Source organism: Leuciscus leuciscus (genome assembly GCF_965113295.1).
Source record: "Leuciscus leuciscus genome assembly, chromosome: 16".
Classification (NCBI taxonomy): Eukaryota; Metazoa; Chordata; class Actinopteri; order Cypriniformes; family Leuciscidae; genus Leuciscus; species Leuciscus leuciscus.
Genome location: NC_138740.1, coordinates 26292109 through 26313231, shown reverse-complemented (window position 1 = coordinate 26313231; position 21123 = coordinate 26292109). Strand labels below are relative to the sequence as shown.

Sequence of the window (21123 nt, the reverse complement as noted above, 5' to 3'; positions counted from 1 at the left end):
AGTAGATCCTGAAATCCTATCAGTCAGTAGATCCTGAAATCCTATCAGTCAGTAGATCCTGAAATCCTATCAGTCAGTAGGATTTCAAATCCTATTAGAAATCATACTGACTCCAAATTTTTGAATGGATAATGTATATGTAAAAAAAAAAAAAAAAAAAAGCATCCATAATTCTAGCTGATAAAAATGTCAATACATTCACACATTAAACACAAAACTATTGCTCTGATGATGATTCAATCCAGTTATAATACTACATCAAATGCATCATGAAATATTAAATTTGGTCACTATGTCCAGTTATGTTATATTCGGTTTCGATATGATCATATTGTACTTATTTTCAGAAGATAATACAGCAGTATTGTTTTCCAGTACAATATCTACAAATCTTCAAAACAAGGTACATTTACTGTCTGAAAGAGAATATGTTCAGGAATATATCTTAAATTAAATTGATTTATTTTTATAACGTTTAAAAAATAAAAAAACTATTACTACATCTTCATGAACAACTGTTCCATCTAACCTGTACTCACTGAACATAAATCCGTTTTTTTTTTTAAAGATAATTATAAATTCTCTAAGTGATGCACTGAATCTTCATTATTAGAACGATGTGTTGAGGTACATTGCTGCATTTTTATCTCTTGTCACAAGTATACCTATATGACAGATGTTTGTTATGCATACGTATGTGTCTGAGGTTATTATTTCTGCTTTTAGAGCCATTTATCCAACATACTGAATGATTTTTGGTTCGGGACAGGTGAGCTGGACCATTAAAGCAGTTCTCTGAGCAGACGGAGAGAGACACACAGATGCCAAGCCCAGGTTATCACACTGATGGAGTGTGCCAGCTGCTGGCCTGAGGTCAGTGACTCCTTTGAGAGCTGTGTGAACGTCATTGAGAAATGTATTTTCTTTGTTTAAGTGGCACTGACCATTTTAAACATTGGCTACTTCGCCGTTTGGTCTTAAATGCCTTTTCAAGTCAAGAAAATGAACCAAAATACACATATTTTCGTGGTCGTTTGACACATGGTGTGAAAAGGACAGAATTAGCTTCCCAGAGGTTAGATGAATCCACCGCCCCCTGTCCTAAGTTGCTGTCTCTCAGTCTTCTCCTGTCAGCTTCTTAACAACTGGGTGGGCTTGATGTCTTATCTCTGATATTTCTCCACTCTGGGCTCATTTCTGACAGTTGGGGATGGATACACAGCAAGAATGTTGCTGTAATTGCATCTGGTTGCGTCATGAAAAAGTAATAATGCACTGTCAAGGACGTCAAGGTGTCAGCGTTCAGCGGAACTGATAAGTTGTCGGAGGCCGTGAAAGTAAAGCCCCTTTCCAGAGCCAAGCCACCGGTGGGCTGCGGTAAGTTACGAGGAGGGAATTTAACCTGAAGGACATTTGCCAATTACCCATCTCTTTGTTTAATTGGAGGAGAGGTGGCATGGATGCAGAAATGCTTGTTTAAAAAAAAGGCATTGTGAATCACAATGCCAGAATTCTTGGCTGCTATACGAGACTGTATGGTTTCCTTCAGTGGGGTTATATTTAGTCAGAGGCGAAATGCAGAGAAGAATTGACTTAAGAAGTGAAATAACACAGGAAACCTTACAGATTAATAGAAACAAGTCAGACGCTAGGGCATCAGTCACAAAAGCACTTATCAAGGTGAAAGGATTTGTAGAGACATGTGTACTTCTGATTGCAGTAGTGATCTATGTGTAGACCTTAGTCAGGGTAGCACCATATTTAATGTTTGAAAAGAATGAAAATGAGATTGTGAGGGATGGATTGCCTTCAATGGACTGTACTGTTGTTTAACAACATGCCAACTGTTCAGCTGATGAAACATCTTTTCAGAAAAATATCAGTTGACGAAACCTCCATAAAACAGTTTTGAAAGTTGTGAGTTTTGAAAATGACTTTTATACCTTTATACAGTGCATTGTATATTGTAAAGTCTGTAATTCTCATCTGTCAAGTCTCATTCTCATCTGCATAAATCTGATATCAAATTGAATCAAGGTGTTAATATACCACAATAATTACTGTTATACCTGTTTTTCTTCATACACTAGGTCAAATGCCATCACTGGGAAAAAAGGCAAAGTGTTAAAGGGATAGTTTACCCAAAAATGAAATTCTTCATGGTTTCCGAAAACCAGGATTTGACCTGCCCACACTGCCAAAAGAACCAAAACCTGGTTCAATGTCCATGGTATCACTGTGTAATTACTCTGTGATTTCATGTAATATTCAAATTTTTTGAAATCCTGTTTTCGTGGGTTTTATGAGCTGGAAGCCCAAATTATGTACAAATAAACAACTAAATACTTGAAATCGTTTAAGTTGTGGGCCCTGAATCTATATTCTATGGAAGTTTAACGTTTTTGAATGGAATTATGGAAATAAATAAACTTTTCCACGATATTCTAATTTTTTGGAAAGGGTCTGTATATATATATATATATATATATATATATATATATATATATATATATATATATATATATATATATATATATATATATATTAAAATGGAAAACAGTTATTTATAATAATATAATAATATTTCACAATATTAAGTTTTTACTGTATTTTTGATCAAATAAATGCAGAGTTGGTGAGCATAAGAGACTTCTATCAAAAATATGACAAAATTGTATCAACCCCAAACTGTTGGAACTGTAGTCTAGTTTTGCTGGTTCAGTTATATAAAAACACTTAGGTGGGATACCCGGCACACCAGCATCCAAAACATAACCTGTTGACCAGCCTTGTTTCTTTGTTTTATTGATTACCTTAGAAATCACTCACAGAATGTTTAGATTGAATGTAAATCAGCTCATTGGTCTCTTACTACATATCCTTTGCATTCCTCCTCAGTTCACCTCCAGATAGTCTCGCAAACAGGCCCAATACACGTTCCATCCCAAAGTTAAAGGGATAGTTCCCAAAAATGAAAATTCTATTATCATTTACTCACCCTAAAATTGTTCCAAACCTGTGTGAATTTCTTTCTTATGTTGAACATAAAAGAAGATATTTAGCAGAACGTCAGTAACCAAACAGTTGATGGGCCCCATTGACTTTCATAGTATGTGGAAAGAAATACGGAAGTCAGTGGCATCAACTGTTTGGTTACTGAAATTCTTCAAAATATCTTCTTTTGTGTTCAACAGAAGAAAGAAATTCACACAGGTTTGGAACAATTTAAGGGTGAGTAAATGATGACAGAATTTTCATTTTTGGGTGAACTATCCCTTCAAACAGATTCTGCAAAAGAAGAAAAGAGATAAGGGCAAAAAGGCTGAAGGCTTTAAAAAAGAGATTATTTGGGCCAAAAGCCCATGGATTGATTCTATTGTATTTTAATAATGTGTCTATGGACTCACTTAGACATGCAAAGAGAGAGAGAGAATCACCAGGATTGACTCCTCGTAAGGAATCAATGTTTGAAGAGTGAAAGCCAGGGGGCAAAGTTCCCATTAGTTCCCAGAGTTGTGAAAGAACGCGTTAATCAGTTCTCACATCATTATCATGTCGACTGCTCATCTCCCTTCTCTCTTAACCCGTCACTCCATCTTCTCGCCACCTTATTCCCTTTCTTCCGCTTGTGTACGTTTCGGATTGTTCGAGCGTTTGAGATTAGCTGACCTTATGGTCACTGGGGTGGTTTCAGACATGCACACATTGGCAAACAAAAGCATACACTTTTTTCTCCCGCTTTCTCTCTCCCTTTGGATGCTCCTGAGCAAACAGTAACGTGACCCTGATGGTTTACGCCTCGGGGCTTTCTGCTGCCCCTGTGTGGCAGAGTTCATCCCCAACTCTCTCAATGAACTCACAAAGGCCTCAGTGTCCCACGAAACACGCTGCCACTCCCCCCGGTGGCTTTAAGGAACTCAGAGAGGGCCTGTGTGCGCATCCACGGTCCCCATAAGGCTCTGTGTAATTAAGCGCATATGCTCGTTAGCAGCCCGTCCTTCTCTGGATTCCCTCAACTTTGCATATACCTCTCTATATATATCCCCCATCCCTCCTCCTTTCCCCGTGGTTTGTCAGATGAAGTGATTGCTTCTCTCTCCCACCCCCTCAGTGGTATTTAGCTATTCTCATTTGCATGTACATGCCCTTGCTGTGCGGCCGGCGAGCCGCTGAGATTGATCAACAACGCAGCAGCATGTTTTATTACATGTCAGTCGGAGGCAGGAACCAGACGCAATGGGCACATACACGCACGCACACATACTCATGCATGTGCATGACTAGGTATGTGTGCAATGTAAACTGTCCATCTTTGTGGACACGTACACATACTGGCACAAGCGGACATGTAAATCTGATGTGTGCATCCATTTAAAGTTCAGCCAAAAATGAAAAATCTGTCATCATTTACTCACCCTCATGAACACATATTTTGAAAAATGTCTCCGTGTTTGTTTTGAACCCAATTGACTTTTGTCGAACGGACAAAAAAAATCTCAGACAGAAAGAAAGACAATCAGGTTTGAAATGACATGAGTAAAATAATAAAAATTGTGGCACTCTATACACTAAACATGTCAGTTACACTTTATTTTAATGTGTCCCTGTTACACTGTTATTATACATTTGAGTACGGAGTAATATTATTAACTAATGTATTTACTATAGGGTTAGGGTTAGAGTTTGGTTTAGGGTTAGTTGCATGTAATTATGCCTAATTAATAGTTATTACTATAGCAAATACATGTAACGTGTAACAAGGACACATTACAATAAAGTGATACCAATATGTCTAACACACACAGTCAAGGTCAGCATCACCTTTCTTTTGCGTTTCTATTTTCTGGACGTGAGCATATACGCATCATTCCGCATCCGCTGTAAGGATCCAATCCAGTCTAGCTGACTCAATAATTTGCAATCTGCCCGGAAAAACCATCGAATAAACCCACAAATGGTGCCCTGAGATTCTTGTCAAGTTTCTTTTCCTGAAGAAACTGTTTTTTAAGACTTTGGCAGAGCTGAATCTGCCGTTTCCTCGGCTTGCGTGCCTGATAGATATTAATATGCGCAAACGGTGGATGCAGTACAAAACGCTGGTAATGAAGTGAAGAGCTTTGGGCTCTTGTGGAGCTTAAGAGCAGGCGTGGGGGAGCCAGCACATGGTTAGCCATATGCCTCTGAGCAGTTAGCAGGCTCCACTGGGAGGCCTCGGGGAGCGCTTGCTTTCCTTTCCTCTTATATTTTTAGAGACACGCTTTCGCTCTGATTCAGTCCACTTAAATGTATGAGCTGCCCTTCAACCTGATTTTACACCATGCTCGGGTCTGATTAGTGAGTGCCGGTAAGCAGGTCTAAGAGTAGTCGGAGTGGCCTCTGATAGTGAAGGGTTAGCAGCTCTGTTAGCTTTCTAGACTGGATGACATGATGTGAGGGAGCGAGAGGTCATGATCAGGTGATGTTTTTTTTGTTCTGCCTATGCAGGTGCTCTGGTTCACTATGTGTGGTCTAAAGACCCAGTTTTGCTTCGGGACACAGGTTTTACATTTGGCATCTTGTAAAGACCCAACACAATATCTTATGATTGATATACAAAATAAAAGAGATATTTGCTTTTAGTCACTTCTTGTTTTTCATGGGAAGAGCATGTCATCTATCTATCTATCTATCTATCTATCTATCTATCACTTTTTTTTTAAATCACAATTTTTTACATTTGTATAAAAAAATGTCCTGTATGATAGCTACAAAATCATAAACATTTTTGCTTAAAAATGGCATATGATGTAAAAATGAATGATTGGTTAGCCATTTTCAAGCAATTCTAACTGATGATGACAAGACAACAATTTGCACACAAAAAAAACACTACAGAATCAACTGACCCAACTAATCAAGATCCATCCGCAGACCCAAAACTCTCTTAAACTGGTCCAGGGTCAATGGGTCATCCTTACTGTTTAGCCCTGCCTAAATCAAAACAGTCCTGTGACACATTTTTGCCTTACGACTCACGACCCACCAGTTGAGAGCCGCTGGTTAATAAAGTACACTACAAGAGAAACAGAGAAAGCAAGTGAGAGAATCACTCACTGAGGGCTCTGCTTGTTTCAAAGACATCTGGATGGAGAGATCTGTTGTTCTATATAGAGAGAAAGAAAGAAAGAAAGAAAGAAAGAAAGAAAGAAAGGAGGGAGGAAGCGAGAGGGATTGTTCTCTCTTAGATCTCATTGTAGCCCACCAGCCTGGCTGAATCTCTGCAGTCCCCGAGGAGAGAGTGCGAGTAATCCGGGCTCTGCCTTCTCCTTACACAAACGCCAGGATCAGCGCTCCTCGCACAAGTAATTAGAAGATAATGGGCAGTAATGCGGCCCGATCTGTCCCCATTATCTCCTGGCACTGCCAGCACAGCGCCATCTGGTGCCTGATCTGGACACAGCAGATCCTGAAAACAGAGCCTGGCATTAACTTAATCCAACCACACCTTTCGTTTATTCATAAACCCTTGGAGGTCTGTGTGCGCGTGAGGAGACAAAACATAATTAAAGAAGATGGTCTTGCTGGCAGCAAATTTGTATGTGTGTGTGTGTCTACCAGAGAACAATAATTAAAAGGATATCCCTATTAGATGACTTGTGTGTATGTGTGTGTGCAACTAAGTGTGTTGTCATATGTTTTGCTTCATTTAATTTAGTGACTAAAAGGAGCCAAGAAAGATTTTGGTTTATTTCGGTTGTTTCAAAATATTTGGCAGTGTATGAGCGACAATAATGTAACCCATGTCCCTGATTAACAGTCCGCCCAGTGCCAAGCTTAATAATTCCCTGCATTTAATAAATAACTGCATCATTGTGTCAATTAATGTCTGAAAGGCTCTGTTTTGGTAATATATTCCATGCTTAGTCAATCTTTAAGAGACATCTTTGTTGGTTTAACTACCTCATGAATAAATATCCTCCTTCAAGCATTTACACAAAATCTAAGCATTAAGTTCAACACTGTACAAATATGCAGTTTAATATGCAAAACAATTTATGCTGGTTAAATTGGTGTCCATCCATAGTTGGATCATGCTATAAAACAGGTGCTAATTTCAATTTAAAAAAGTGATTTTAAACACTCTAACAGGTAAATAAATGTGTTTAAGTGTAAAAAAGGTAATGGTTGAGGTAACAGGGCTGACAGATCCATCGTTTAATTTGACATGAGTCAAAGTTCATTACTTTAAAATGGGAAAACTAACGGACCTAATGCACAATTTGGGGAAACAACTTCAACTAAACCCTAAAAAATAAAGACACAAATCTAGCTTTAATTGCGATAGATTTAGTTTTGATCAAATATATAGATGTATTTTAAAACATCAGACAAAACATACTAAAAGTTGGCATCATCAATACATTTTGAAAGTAATTTATACACAAGGTACCCAAATAGCACCCATTTAGTAGAATGACCCAGCATTTGGGATCGTATATCTGAGTTTGCTCTGAGATAAATATATCGGTGTGTGGTTCTCCAGTGGCTGTTCTGGGCATTGATGTTTACCCCACACCTGAAGCACACCTCTCCCCTTACTGCCAGGTCAGGTGTCTGTTTCTGCACCCAGAGCTGCTGAATGCCAACACACATGTCTACGCTTACACCAAAACTGGCAGCGCTTTTAAAACCGGATACACAGATCCTTATCCTTTAGCCATTCCTTCCTAGACATGTTTATTCATTTATAATGTTTGGTCTTTCTGTGTTTTCTAGGTATTACAGGGCTAATGACATTGTTCATTTGTTTATATCTCACGCACATGAATGAAATCCCACGCAAATACTCGCACACCGACTGACTTCAACTTGATGGTGACCCCTCCCATTACTGATCTATAATAAAACAGATTATATGCAAATATAAACATAAACACCACAAATCAACACAAACTCGCACTGTTTTCCACCGCATCTCCCTCCCACACTCCGTCTCTCCGTTCCACTAATTTGCTCTTGCAGCAAACCTGTCTCTTTATTGAGATGCTAACTCCCTTTATGAGCACCTAATCCTGTAGCACGGGGGATAATTTATAGGGCATTTACATGAGGAAGGCCAGCTAATTGGGAGCATGTGTCTGAGTAAGCCCGTACGACGCCCCTTCACTACAAATGAGCTTCTGCCTGCTCTGACATCATCTCTCTGCATCTTAATATCATTTACCTTCTTAAACTTCCCTCCATGCTATCATACATTTCACCTGCCTCTATAAAGTGCATTGTAAGCGCTTTCCGAGGCATTGTTGGGGTTGAAATCCAAGCGCATCTCCTGAAGTCGGTTGGTCTGGTCCGCTACTGATGTAGCGGACAGGTTGCCAGCTGACCTAGTTTGCGAAGTGTGCATTTGTTTATGCTTCCGTGCTCATTTTCTCTCTCTGACCCCAAAAGGTGGTCCGAAATGATTCACCGCCGGACAAAAGAAGAATAAGGGGGCCGAACGCTGCGTTCGGGATTGAATAATCTTCAGGTAGCAGCCGAAGTCATGATTAGCCGTGATGTACGGCCACTTTAACCGAATGGCGCCGAGGCTCAGAAGCCCCCTCCCATTTGATTGAACACGTCCCCGCTCCTCACACAGCTGTCACCTTTGGCTAAGTGCCACATGCGAGGCTGGAAAAGTCCGTCTGAGAGATGTGCCACTACACCTCTCAAGGGCTGACCCCTGACCCCCATGGTCGACGGGGGAAGTGTCCGGGTCGCCCTCCGCCGGCTAAGTGGCCCTTTATGTGCCGGCGATTTCACCTGACCTGTGACTCTCCTGCTCAGTTTCAACAGCATCCTGCACCGCTCTAAAAACCAACCCAACCTCCTTCCTCGGCTCTTTCTCATTTACATCAGCTCGTTTTTTATAGCTTCACGGTTATATATTGGGCTTTGTCTGGCTGTGCGTGTACCTGCACTGGTCCCAGCTGCTGCTCATTAATAACCTGGCCTGCCGCAGACGCAGAGAGAGAAATGGAAGAGCTACTTACCATCCCGGTAAAACACTGCAAGCACAATGGAGCGGATAGTCTATAACACAAAAAGAAAGCAAGGTGGTTATTGTGATATATGTATTAAACAGAAAGCCCTTCTCAGTTTCGACCTGGCCTGTGGACAGTGTAGGTGAAACTGAGTGTCCTAATGAGATGGCTTCTATTGTAGGACGAGGAGAAAGGCGTAGGGCCTGAAATCTGTTACCCCGATCGCTGCTTAGGGAGCCAGAGGGGAATTAAAAGCATGGAAAAGGGATTTCTTTAGCACGCCTCATCAAAAGGGAATTAGCACGCTTCGGGAGGGGTGGCAGGAGTAGGCGACACAATGAAGGGATAAAGAGGGAAACAGCAGGATGAGCTGGTGTTCCACCTCTCAAGATTAGGCCAGCTTAAAGATTGAAAACATTGAGCCTGAACACCTTTGACAATGTAGTTTTTGTAAACTTTGCACAGGTTTCGGCTAGATTAGAGTAGGAGCTAGTTTTTTTTTTTTTTTTTTTTTTTTTTTTTTTACTGGCAAAGGCAGGGTCCAAAATTAACTTTTTGCCATACTGGCTAATGGAAGCTAAATTGGGAGAATTATTTGGCCTAAATATTCCATCCTGGCCATGAAAGTTTTATTTTGCAGTCTTTTAATACAAAATATTTTTGTACAAATGACAATGGAATTATATACCTGTTTCCCCTAAGATTTCATTTCTGATCATCACAGCATCACAGGCTATATGAAATGAGTCCGTCTCTTTGTACAACTGCACCTGTTACAAAAGCATTAAATATCAGATAAACTGTTTATTTTAATGGCACAACATTTTCCACTAAAATGGTAGAAGTTGTTAGGATGCAGTCTTTTTTTTCTTTGCTTTAGTTGTTGATTTAAATCATGGATATTTACATAAAAAATAGTCCGATTATTATTCTTAAATTTTACTAAAACCATGTAGTATTTTGCACTTTTTTAATGAAATTACCAAAAAGCTGGTGATTTTCTCTGATGCCACTTTTTATTCATGTGTTGCTTGGCGAGTGTCAATTTTGCTTGTTTGAAAAAAAAGAGAAAATTTTACATTACATCATACTCAGTGATGCAATCTAACTTTTAGGCATGTTTACAGCAGTGAAAGAATATTTGACTGCATTAAATGAACTACAACAGTAAAAAAAAATTTGACATTGTCACTCATTGTTTTAATAATTCGCCTTTACATTCACGAACAGTCTAAAATGTATGAAGATGTCAAGCTAAGCGTTCCCTTTAGCAACATGAGCCTATAATTTCAGGGCTTAATTTCTCTCGCAAATAAAGTTTTCTCTTTAAGTGCTGAGAGAGTCGAACCCTTCAGTGTAACGGGAGTGGGAATCGAAAACCAGAAGTTTAAAGCAGCTCCTGAGATCCGCCTCAGGCATCTCAATTCGACTTGAGGTGTTACATCACCAACAAAACCTTCGATTTCTCTCCCCACACACCTCTCCCTCTTTATTTTCCCCTCTTTTTGTAACTCAACATGGCGCCTCTGTCTGATTTGATGAAGTGAGCTTTGAGGCATCCGGCGCAAGACGTGCAACAAGCAGCAAACAGCGTGTAAACTAATGTCAACAGAAGCCCTCGCAGCCACTCCTCACCTTCACACTGATGAAACACGCTGAAACTGCACCTAGACTAAACAGACAAGCTCTGCTATGTTTTGCGGTTCGTCGTCTTCTTCGTGAGGTTACGGTCATGGTTTTGGTGGTGTTTTCACGACTAAAGAGGAGTTATATTGAGACATTGTGCATCCCAAGAGTCTGACTTGACTTGTTTTTTATTTGTTGTGCGTAGTGACACATCACAAAGGTCTTTGGTGTGTCAAAGAAATCCGCTCACAAGTCAGCTCAGTGCGCACTTGCTTATTCCAAGGCTCCAGACTAAAAGAAAATGACAAGCGAGCCATTGGCTCCAAAAAATGAAACTTTTAGGAGCCACATTTCTTTACTTTACTGAATTGCTGTATAAAGATGGTTGTTCAGTTAATTGAGTTCATAGCTTAGCTTTTAACAATAGTCACAACCTTTTTTTAGTTGTATTTAGAATAGTTTTGTTCCAAATTCATGCTGTCACTAGTGATCCTGAATGTATTTTACCATATAACTGTCACTGCTTAACAAAGAATATTTACCTGCTTGAAAAAAAGTCAAATGTTAAACATGTCATACATCTTAGTCTTACTCTTAACTGATGATAAGTTCCCCTTTTACAATCAATCAACCTTGCAATTAGACTTCATTATGCTAAACATTAACCACCAATTTTAAAGCAATGAACATTAATTGAATTTAAAAACTGTTATTTTACATTGATATTTTGTCATACGAACAGTTAGTAAACACATTGCAAACCAGTTCCGCGTTCATTTCAAATCGGACATAGCCTACTCTTCAAAACAAATCGCGCTTCAGTGGCTCAGTAAACAATTCACAAGCAAGTCTGAAGCCATTTTGTTTATCTTTTCATTTAAAAGAACCGAGTCATTTGTTCATGAATCGGACATCGAAGCTCACGCTGTGTTCGCTGTTGCATAAGAGGAACACTGTTGTGCACTTTAAAGATGTAGATAATGAATTCATTCAATTATAAGAGAGATTAAATAAATAAGCCACCTCACAAGATGATATCTGATGAAAACGCATATTCACAAGTGCATGTGCAAATGCTTTCTATGAACAATGAACTCAAACCATAATGTCCATTTTATGAACAAATGACTCTTTAATGGCTAGATTTTAAATTATTGTCACAAATGTTTTTTTGAAACCATTTATTTAGAGTATGGAGCCCTGTTATCTGAACCAACGCTTCTGCTCAGGCTAAAATGAGGCTAAAATCCTGCTATTGATATAAATGTGTTTTTAATTGTTTGTACTTGCACAATGTTACATGCACTCTGCATTAGTTATTCCCACTGGATATATTTGCTGTTTTTTTTTCTCTACTCCAGTAGAGCAGTATATCTTTCTCTCGTCCCCTGCTTTGCCCTGACCAGAACATGCAGTATTGTGTCTTAATCAGTCCTAGGCTAATTCCGACCTAGCAAAGTCGCATTCCTCAACATGTCCAGCTACGTGTCCCCACGCACCTCCTCCCAATCCATGTCCCCCCAACTACACAAACTGCGAACGTCTTGTTGCTGTACTTAATACCCAGGGGCCTCCACCCCTGCAAAGGTACCACACTGTGAAACAACAAACTCCATCAGTAACCAGCACACTCTACTGTACGGCCGCCCCACCCCGCTCACGTAGATTCATCTCGTCTCCTCGCGCCCAGCCCTGATCATCAGCGGTCTGCATTACGGTGATTTATCGCTTCCCGTGCTGCGGAACGGCAATAGATCACGCAAGCGGCGGGGGGCCTGGGGAGGTAGAGCGGGAACATGGGACGCAAGGGCCTGCAGAAAAACCCACCTATGATGAAGTGCTCTGAAACAAACAGCAGCGCCCGGTAGTCACTCTATCAGAGCAGGCATTCTACGCACCCTTAATGCAGCTTTATTTCGCACGCCTCCGTTTTGTATGCCACTATGTTTTGTTGACCTGTGGTTTCTTGCACACTGTAATCTTTAAATATTGAATATGCATTCTATATAAAGTATTGCAGGATGATGTCTGTTTCTCCTGTATCTCTGGTTCCTTTTTTTCGTGTTAATTCATAATATCTTATTTCTTCTTAATGCACAATATTGTGTTAATAGATTGTGGGAGAACTACTGTTGTCCACTGAGGCTTTCTGTGCTGCATTCATTGACTTAGCGCATCTTCAACGACTCGTACAGTAATTCTAATGGATATGGAAACACTGTGGGATTCTCGTGCCATTCTCCTTAGCCTTCACGCAAAGCATGATGCAATTAAACAACCCAAAAGAATTTGCTTACAAATTGCACACTAGTTACACAGGGTATGAGGCTATGGAAGCACATTTAGCATTGTATGGTGAATTTTCACAGGCGAAATCCAGTCATTTTAATAGGAATCTACGCGCACAGGAATTTTGCATGAGGGCAAAGATTTCCTCACACAGATTTCGCAACAGCTTCAAGTTGGTCAGACAGATTCACCATGTTGACCAACAGAAAGCTGCTTGGTTTGAAAGTGACTTCTGTGCACATCACTGCCCTATTTACAATAGACCTTTTTTGGCTGCAAAATTTTGCCTAAAGTTTGCGAATGGGAAAAATGTAAAGAAATAGATAAAGTCACATTGTGAGATATAAAGTCCAATCAAATACTAAGACATAAATTTGCACATCCAAGGAATAGCCACAATAACAAGAAATAGTAATTCACTATAAGTTTTTACGAGACAATTAAATTTACGAGAATAGATTTTACAATGTGAAACAACTACAAAACAACTATTAAAAAAAAAAAACTGAACTAAAAACAATCTGGTACTTACAACTTCTCCGATAAGTGCACCTTCTTATAAGTCACTTTGTTATGAAAACACCTGTAAAAAAACATAAATGTAACAAAGAAAGAAAAGTTTGTCAAGGTGATTACTAAGAAAGTACATGCAAAAAACAAAATTGTGTAACTGAGAATGTAAAGTACATCAACACAACAAATTCTTGAAAAAAAAATAAAAAAAAATGCTTTTATAGGCATTACAGTTAGAAAAACCACAAAGTACATGTTCTAAGAAAAAAATGGGTTGATATAGTTTAGGAATAAAAAAACGTACCAAATTAGAACGGGATGAAGGTCTGTGCCAAGTGTTTCAATGCTGTAGGTTCAGAACAAAATCACATTTGAATACAACATCAGTTTGTAAAGCCAACATACTTCAGAAAAGATAAACCTATATTAGTAAAACTGCTGGTCGACAGAAACCTCAATGGCGTTCACAGTGGACACCTGTTCTCTTACTCTGAGATGGAGGAGTCTTCATCCCTTTGACATGCAGTAAACTCTTATTACAGATGGGATTAGGTTATTTCAAATGCAATATGCGTATCCTATCACCGTATGGCCTGGCGAGCAAATCGCCCACCTTGCGTATGGACTGTAAATCGAGAATAAAGAGGGGACCCCACATCTGTCTCTCTCAGGGATGGGATAAAAAAAAAAAGATCAGGAGAGACGAAAGATGGCAGAAACCTGTACGCATGACATGACCATTGTTAGTGTGTGCAGATGAGGCGGCTCAACTAAATTGCTAACAATGAGTGGAGCAGAAATCCCCCTCATACAGGGGGCCAAAGGCACACAACACTATTATAATAGTCATTTAAATAAAGTAATCTCATTTTCTGCATCAGCTAGAGGGGCGGCCAAATTTACTGACGCACATGTGTGTGTGTGCGGTGGCAGATGAAGTGGTAACGGCATTGGAAAGGGAGGGTGGAGGTTTGGGGTTGAGGGTTATGTGGGATTAGTACTCTTGAACCATTCTGTAGACATTTCCATCTTGTGATACTGTTAAGGGGTGTTTCAATCTGTGAGTGTATGTGTGTGTGTGTGCGAGCGACTGGCGCTGAGATGTGAAGGCGTAATATCAGATCTGACAACAAAAGGATAGTGGAGGTGGGAAAAAAAACACACAGACGCAAGCTGTTTCTATTCTTCTCGTCTTCCGGTCCAGTGGAAAAGTTGATGAAGTTTAAATGAAGCAGAATTAGGAGATCAAGCGGGCAGGCGCGTGCTGATACTATCCGTAAGCCCTCTCCCACAGGATTCCACGGAGCCAGGAATTGAGCACAGGCCAGCTGACTTGGATGAAATGGAGAGAAAGAGCGGGGAAAGATGGGAATGGAGGGAGGTGGAAGGATGAAGCATTCTCTAAATGTGATAATCTCCAATCACCTCTAACATCAATTCTGTCAAGGCCTCGGTTAATGAGCTCACGGCTGCTCGAGCGTCATGCCGCTCTCCCTCGTCTCTCTGATTCCCCCACCCTTGCTATCATCACTGTTATTCTTTTCATTTAATCCTCCTCTCTTCAGCTGATTTGAGCAGGAGGGATGGGAGAAGCCTATTACGCAGGCCTTACTGCTCTCGTCTATCTAAATGCTAACGACGTGAGCACCTTACGGAGGGAGAGAAATGTGTTCGGAAGAACGGGGGCTAATCTGCGCTCTTCCGTTGCGTTTTATCAAATTATTTGCGGCGACGGAGGGAAGGCGGCATGTTTTCTTCCCCGCGCGCTGACACTTCTTCTCGGAGGTCACTGGCCCTCATCAACACGCTTGTTTCCACTCGAGATACTTTGGCCCTTCTGCGGCGGCCGAATCGAACGGCTTCGCTTTTCAACCGGTTCTCACCCTCTCATATTCGGCTCTCTTTTAATATCCACTGCTTAGATATTGATGGAAAAATCACGAGTGTCTTTTATGCCTCTCGTCATTTCTACATGGACTTGGACGGGCTGAATTGATTGGCTGTGGCTGGTGTAGTGGGTTGGAAAGCTTGGGGTAAAAGCTCTGGGTCACCTTGCAGCCAAAGCTGTTTTTTTTCATCATTCAGGAGCCACTGTGTTAGGGAAACAGCACACATGGTGTTTTTAAGGTTTTAAAAAAGCACTTTTTTAATTTATTTTTTATTGAATCAAAAACTTTAAAGAGTTTTGAGTGAGTATGTGACATGAGAACTGTATGTAACAGAATAAAAAGTATACAAATACACTTTTCCATGCTACTTGTATACATAAAAAACAAAGAAATCAGACTTCTGTCTGATCCCAGAATTATATTATTTTCAAGCCTGGGGGAATAAATACATCTAAAGATGACATAGTCTCTCATAGTCTAATGGGATCCATCGATAGCGAAGCATCGAAGTATCCATCGATAGCACAAATAGGTAGAACTATAGATTTTTTTTGGCATACTGCTTATCTAAATAATAATGATATTAAATACTGACCCTAAACATTTGAATGGTAGTGCATATTGTTACAAACGATTTCTATTTTAAATAAATCCTTTATTCAAAGAATCCTGAAAAATGTATCACATGTTATAAAATAAATATTAAGCAGCACAACTGTTTAAAAAATGTATAATAAACCAGCATATTAGAATGATTTCTGCCTAGATCATTTTAAACCAAAACTGAATGAAAAAGAGAAGCTATCGTTTTTTTTATGTCCTCTCATTGCGTGCATTATCACCCCGTTTTCAGCATGCTAAAACAAAGACCTGTGGTGGAAGATGTCCTTTTACGCCCTTTATTGTAAGTTTGGCTGTCCCCAGTGCACAATTCCTCCTCTCCACTGAATCTCCTGTATCAAGGCTGCGTTTGATTTCACACAGGCCAATAAAACAGCAGTCAGTAAGATAGTGACTGAACTATCAATCTTTGTAATGCAATCGTGGATGGTGCACCGTGTGTAAATGTTTGCACAGGCATTCATCCAGACCTGCCGTCAAACCCATTGCATTGAAAAGAGGATCTATCCGGGGCAGCCGGGTCCCTCTCTCTCTCTCTCTATCCTTTCTTCCTTTCTCTCTCCCTCTCTTTTTTTCAACAGCAGCATGGTATTGAGCCTGATGAGCGTATTGTCTTTTACAGCTCTGTGCATTTTTCATATAGGCTCTGCTTTTATGTTTCATCTACGCCAGCTCAAGGGAGAACAGCTGTGTGGGCCCTAGATCTTCTGCAACTGACAGAGAACTCATTTCACTGGAAGAGACGGGTCAGGATGTAGAGTGTTTTTTTTTACCGTGCTACCTGCGGGATCTGATACAATCGGATCTCTCTGCCTTCGAAAAAACCTCAACCAGCACCATGCACACAGCCAGATAACTGGAATTATAAACAGAAAAATCTGACCTGTTTCAACAGAGACTCTGTATTTGTGCAATATATGTGTTGGGCCCAAATTCAGACAGCACACATTTTGAGTGGGGCAGTTCAGATGACACCTAGAAAAGATGCATTTATCTTGACCTATAAGGTACATACTTCGGAGCAATCGTGAAAAAATAACAAATGGAATAATAGGCAAATTAATAAAAGGATTAACTTGAATCATTGTTTAAACTGCCATGATAAATGCTGCCCTGTTTTTCTTTTTTCATATTTTTTCTTAGTTACTGTTAAAAAGGTAAAACAAAAAAAAAATCAAATTTAAAATACTTATTAAATAAAATCCTATATTCAAATATGTAAAATTGATATAATAGTAGATATTATTATATTATATTATTAAAACACACACACACACACACACACACACACACACACACACACACACACACACACACACACACACACACACACACACACACACACATATAGATATATAGATACTAGATAGATAGATAGATAGATAGATAGATAGATAGATAGATAGATAGATTTTGTTTTCAAATAGCTGGATTTTGTTTTCAAAGAAAGAAATGAATACTTTCATACAGAAAGAAGCATTAATTTCAAATAAATGCTGCAGAACTTTCTATTCATCAAAGAATCTAGAAAAAAAGTATCACGGTTTCCCAAAATTATTAAGAAGCGCGACTGCTTTCAACATTGATATTAATAATAATAATAATAATAATAAATGTTTCTTGAGCAGCAAATCAGCATATTAGAATGATTTCTGAAGGATCATGTGACACTGGAGACTGAAGTAATGATGCTGAAAATTCAGCTTTGCATCACAGGAATAAATTACATTTAAAAAAAGATTAAAATATAAAGCAGTTCTAAATTCTAATAATTTATAATGTGCAGGCTTGGTGCCTTGGTGAGCATTAGACTTCTATCAAAAACTTCATATAACTTTTACAAACCCCAAACATCCTTATCTAATATAACCAACATTACCTAGGCCCATCTGAGCCATTTTGCTTAGCGTACGTTTATTTATGGCACTTTCCTTTTAGTTTAACTACAATCAAACTTACAGGAACATTTAAATGTTACATAGCTGTATTGAGAGCCACAGATTTTAGTAATTATGAAATCACAATAATTGCACATCACTTCTCTGTACAACCTATACAGTGCCAAGTTTCAAATGACCAAAAAATCAATCAAGTCTCATTTGTTTGAGGAGTAATACCTCCCTCTTGTGTATTAAGAGCGCAATTGCACTGAGATACTTGTTTGCTCTCTTTCATGCAAGTTTACCTGTTTTTCCATTTGCGAATAGGTCTATTCAGTGTTGCAGAACACATGAATGATGCAACCAGGCTTTGTGTGCATCACCATCATGGGCCTGAACAATATTCCTGATTCCTGAAAAAGAAAAGAAAAAACATTAAAAAAGTACTTAAGAAACAACATGGCATTTTGTTCTAGGAACAGTGTGAATGGTGTAACATCTATAGAAAGTGTTCTTCGGCATGATGCGTCTGTTGTCTCCATCGAACTGTGTTCAGAAGCCTGTGAACAGCAGGCTTTTATATTTTTTATATGCACCACAATTGATCCGCACACTTTTATAGACCTCAGAACCTTGGAGAGAGTCTGTCAGCAATCATTAAGGTGGGCAAAAACAGAGAGGATCGCATGAGAGAATGTGCGATTTACTGAGGAAGAAAGAGAAAAAGAGAGAGCTCAAGTGAGAAACCGAGAGCAGTAATGCATCAGGCGTGTTTTGTAACTCATCCTCCGTGGCTACATGGAGCTCAAGAAAAATCTTTAGCTCTGAAGGAAAAGGTCAAATCCGAGGTAGCCGTTGGTGAGGGAAGAGCATTTTTTCACACATGAGAAAGCAGCGTAAGGCCCTAACAGGCTGCTAGCAGTCAGTGATGTGCACTTCTCCCAGCTTGGTGCTTTGTCAATGTGCTGTGACTAAGCCAGGGGGTCCCATATCCTCTCTCCTTAGCCTAATTAAAAGAGGATTAGCCGCCATGGAGTCCCAGACCACTCCAGCGAGCAGCGCATCCGTTCCCCTTACTTTCTCAGGATAATCGCACCTCTAGGATCGACAGGAATGGGGAGAGGGGCTGTCTGGATTGACGCCCAGAAAACGAAGGGCGTGAGAGGAATGACTGTAAGCTCCGGTCACTTTGACCATGAGAACATGAGCGCTCTGACTCATTCACACACTCCATCTCCTCAAAGCCGTGCATTAATATTGAGTGTGGTTTTTAAAAGGGACATTTATTAACTGGCACAACACACAATGTACTTGAGAACAAATTAGAAGATGGCAGCATGATAAACATGTACATGCAGAGATATTGATTCTCTAGGCTATATGAAATGCAGAATCAAATGAAAGATTTTGAATAAAAATAATGCCCATACAAATGAGTTTATATCCTGTGTATGTCAGGGCAAATCTTTATGCTTTGGTCATGTTTTCATATATCAAATTTGGTCCCAATAGTGGAACAATGAAATGTTAAATAATATATTGAAGAAAAATTCGTTATTATGAAAATAAATGTGTACTTTGTATGCACAGGGACCCATGCATGCCATGAAATGATAATATGAGATTTGAAAATAGAAAACGGTTATTTTATATTTTAGGAATATTTTACAATATTGCTGTATTTTTGATTGAATAAATGCAGTCTTGGTGTGCAGAAGAAACCTTTTTTCAACAAACAGATGAACACTGAAGCAAAATGCAAAAAAGCTATATTTAAAAAAAAAATGAAATGAATTCTTTAAATATGATTATGAAGTGATTTATAATAGTATTTTTAATTTAGCACCTTTTCTCTATTGCTCTATTACAAATCACAGAGCAAGGATGTGGTACCAAAATGTGATTATATAGACACATTTTGCATTATATAGCATTTTCAAATTGTTAATTTATGTTTGTATAAGTTTTTTTTAACTGTGTATTTTTTTATTTAATTGTATTAGTAGGCTAATATTCGATTTTTCTAATGATTGTGACGTAGCAAAAATTGGCCTGTATAACTCCTTCAAGTTGCTTTTCATGGTCATTCATTTTTTAAGGATTAAAACATTATTTTCCTAAACAACACCCAAGTGAAAAGCTTATCTTCAAGAAACCTTACAGAGCCCATGTCACACTTCACATAGCTCTATTAGTATGACATTGTATTGGTTCATATTGCAACATTATTATGAGTAAATGAGAGCTTTTTTAACGTGAACTATTCCTTTAACACACCTACTTAATCTCCTCTCTACCGTTGTATTATTGCCCTATTACACATACTGTATACATATCTGTACTATCTATTTTTGCACTTAACTTTGCAGCTCGTCTGTTATCGTCTATCGAATTGCTTCTTTTCTTCTCGAATGAATGGGAATAACAAATGACGAATAAGAGTAGTATGCACATCACTCTACAACACTCGATGGCAATAGTAATTTTTGTTTCAGGTTGAGTCAGTTTCTTTCCCACTGGGAGGCAAATATTGCTTACTTGTAAAAGTTGCCATTTGCCAATGGTATCCTCCTCCAGAGGGCGCAAAGGGACTCAGAAAGTCATGACGTTTTTCTCCGTTACCAGAGAACATTATTTAATAGCCTAAACATCACCTCCAACGCGTTAAGCCTGGTTTTCAAAAGGAAATCCATCCCTACATTCAACTCAAATCTGTTTTAAACTGCCTTACCCCAATAATCACAAATGACTGTGATTGACCGATGGATGGATGTTTACAAATGATGGATAACGTTACATATAAATCAGCTGATTATGTTATGTATATAGAAACAATATATTTTACGTTTACTGCAAAAAATATGCATATATACACAAACATGTAGGCTAAGTACTTGACTATATCACATCATTTCTCAGGGCTTCAAGCCATGGAGTGTGAGCGAGGACGTTTAAGAGTTCTGTTGGCGCGAGTTCATTGTTTCGATTCTCTGATTGGTGGAGATTTAACTGCAGACTTATGGGTTATGTAGTTTTTGTTTTGTTTTGTTTTTTACTAGGAATTCTGCTGTTAAACACGATTAATATATGTTTGTTTTTTTTAAATCATTGTTACAACAAAATCATACATCATCGATTAACAACTTTTAAATGTCTGCCTTAAAAGGTTTATAATTTATCGTTTAAAATCAATTTCCCCATGGAGAAAATTAATGGTATTTTTTACGACATCGGAACCGAACTGGCTTTATAATTCTACCCACTTCCGTTTTTAGGTCACAGACAACAGTAATGCCCGCCCAA

The 21123-nt window shown here is 39.0% G+C and overlaps 1 protein-coding gene across 1 annotated transcript; it reads right to left on the bottom strand.

The window, feature by feature from the left end:
• Positions 1–5681: 5681 nt before the first annotated feature.
• Positions 5682–21027, bottom strand: LOC309478363 (uncharacterized protein). Its single transcript, XM_082141994.1, has 6 exons — positions 20359–21027; positions 18126–18233; positions 13735–13776; positions 13450–13500; positions 8934–9051; positions 5682–6445 (listed from the first exon to the last, which is right to left on the bottom strand). The coding sequence occupies exons 2-6, from the start codon at positions 18170–18172 to the stop codon at positions 6221–6223; spliced, it is 483 nt and encodes a 160-aa protein (XP_081998120.1). The 5' UTR covers positions 18173–18233; positions 20359–21027; the 3' UTR covers positions 5682–6220.
• Between the last annotated feature and the right edge of the window lie 96 nt (positions 21028–21123).

Bases quoted from the DNA above. Each gene is read 5' to 3' on its own strand.
- LOC309478363 (XM_082141994.1), bottom strand. From the start codon at position 18,172: ATGTGTTCTGCAACACTGAATAGACCTATTCGCAAATGGAAAAACAG. The intron at 13,777-18,125 runs GTAAACTTGCAT...CTGAACCTACAG, and splicing joins ATTCGCAAATGGAAAAACAG to CATTGAAACACTTGGCACAG. The intron at 13,501-13,734 runs GTACGTTTTTTT...GTTTTTTTACAG, and splicing joins CTTCATCCCGTTCTAATTTG to GTGTTTTCATAACAAAGTGA.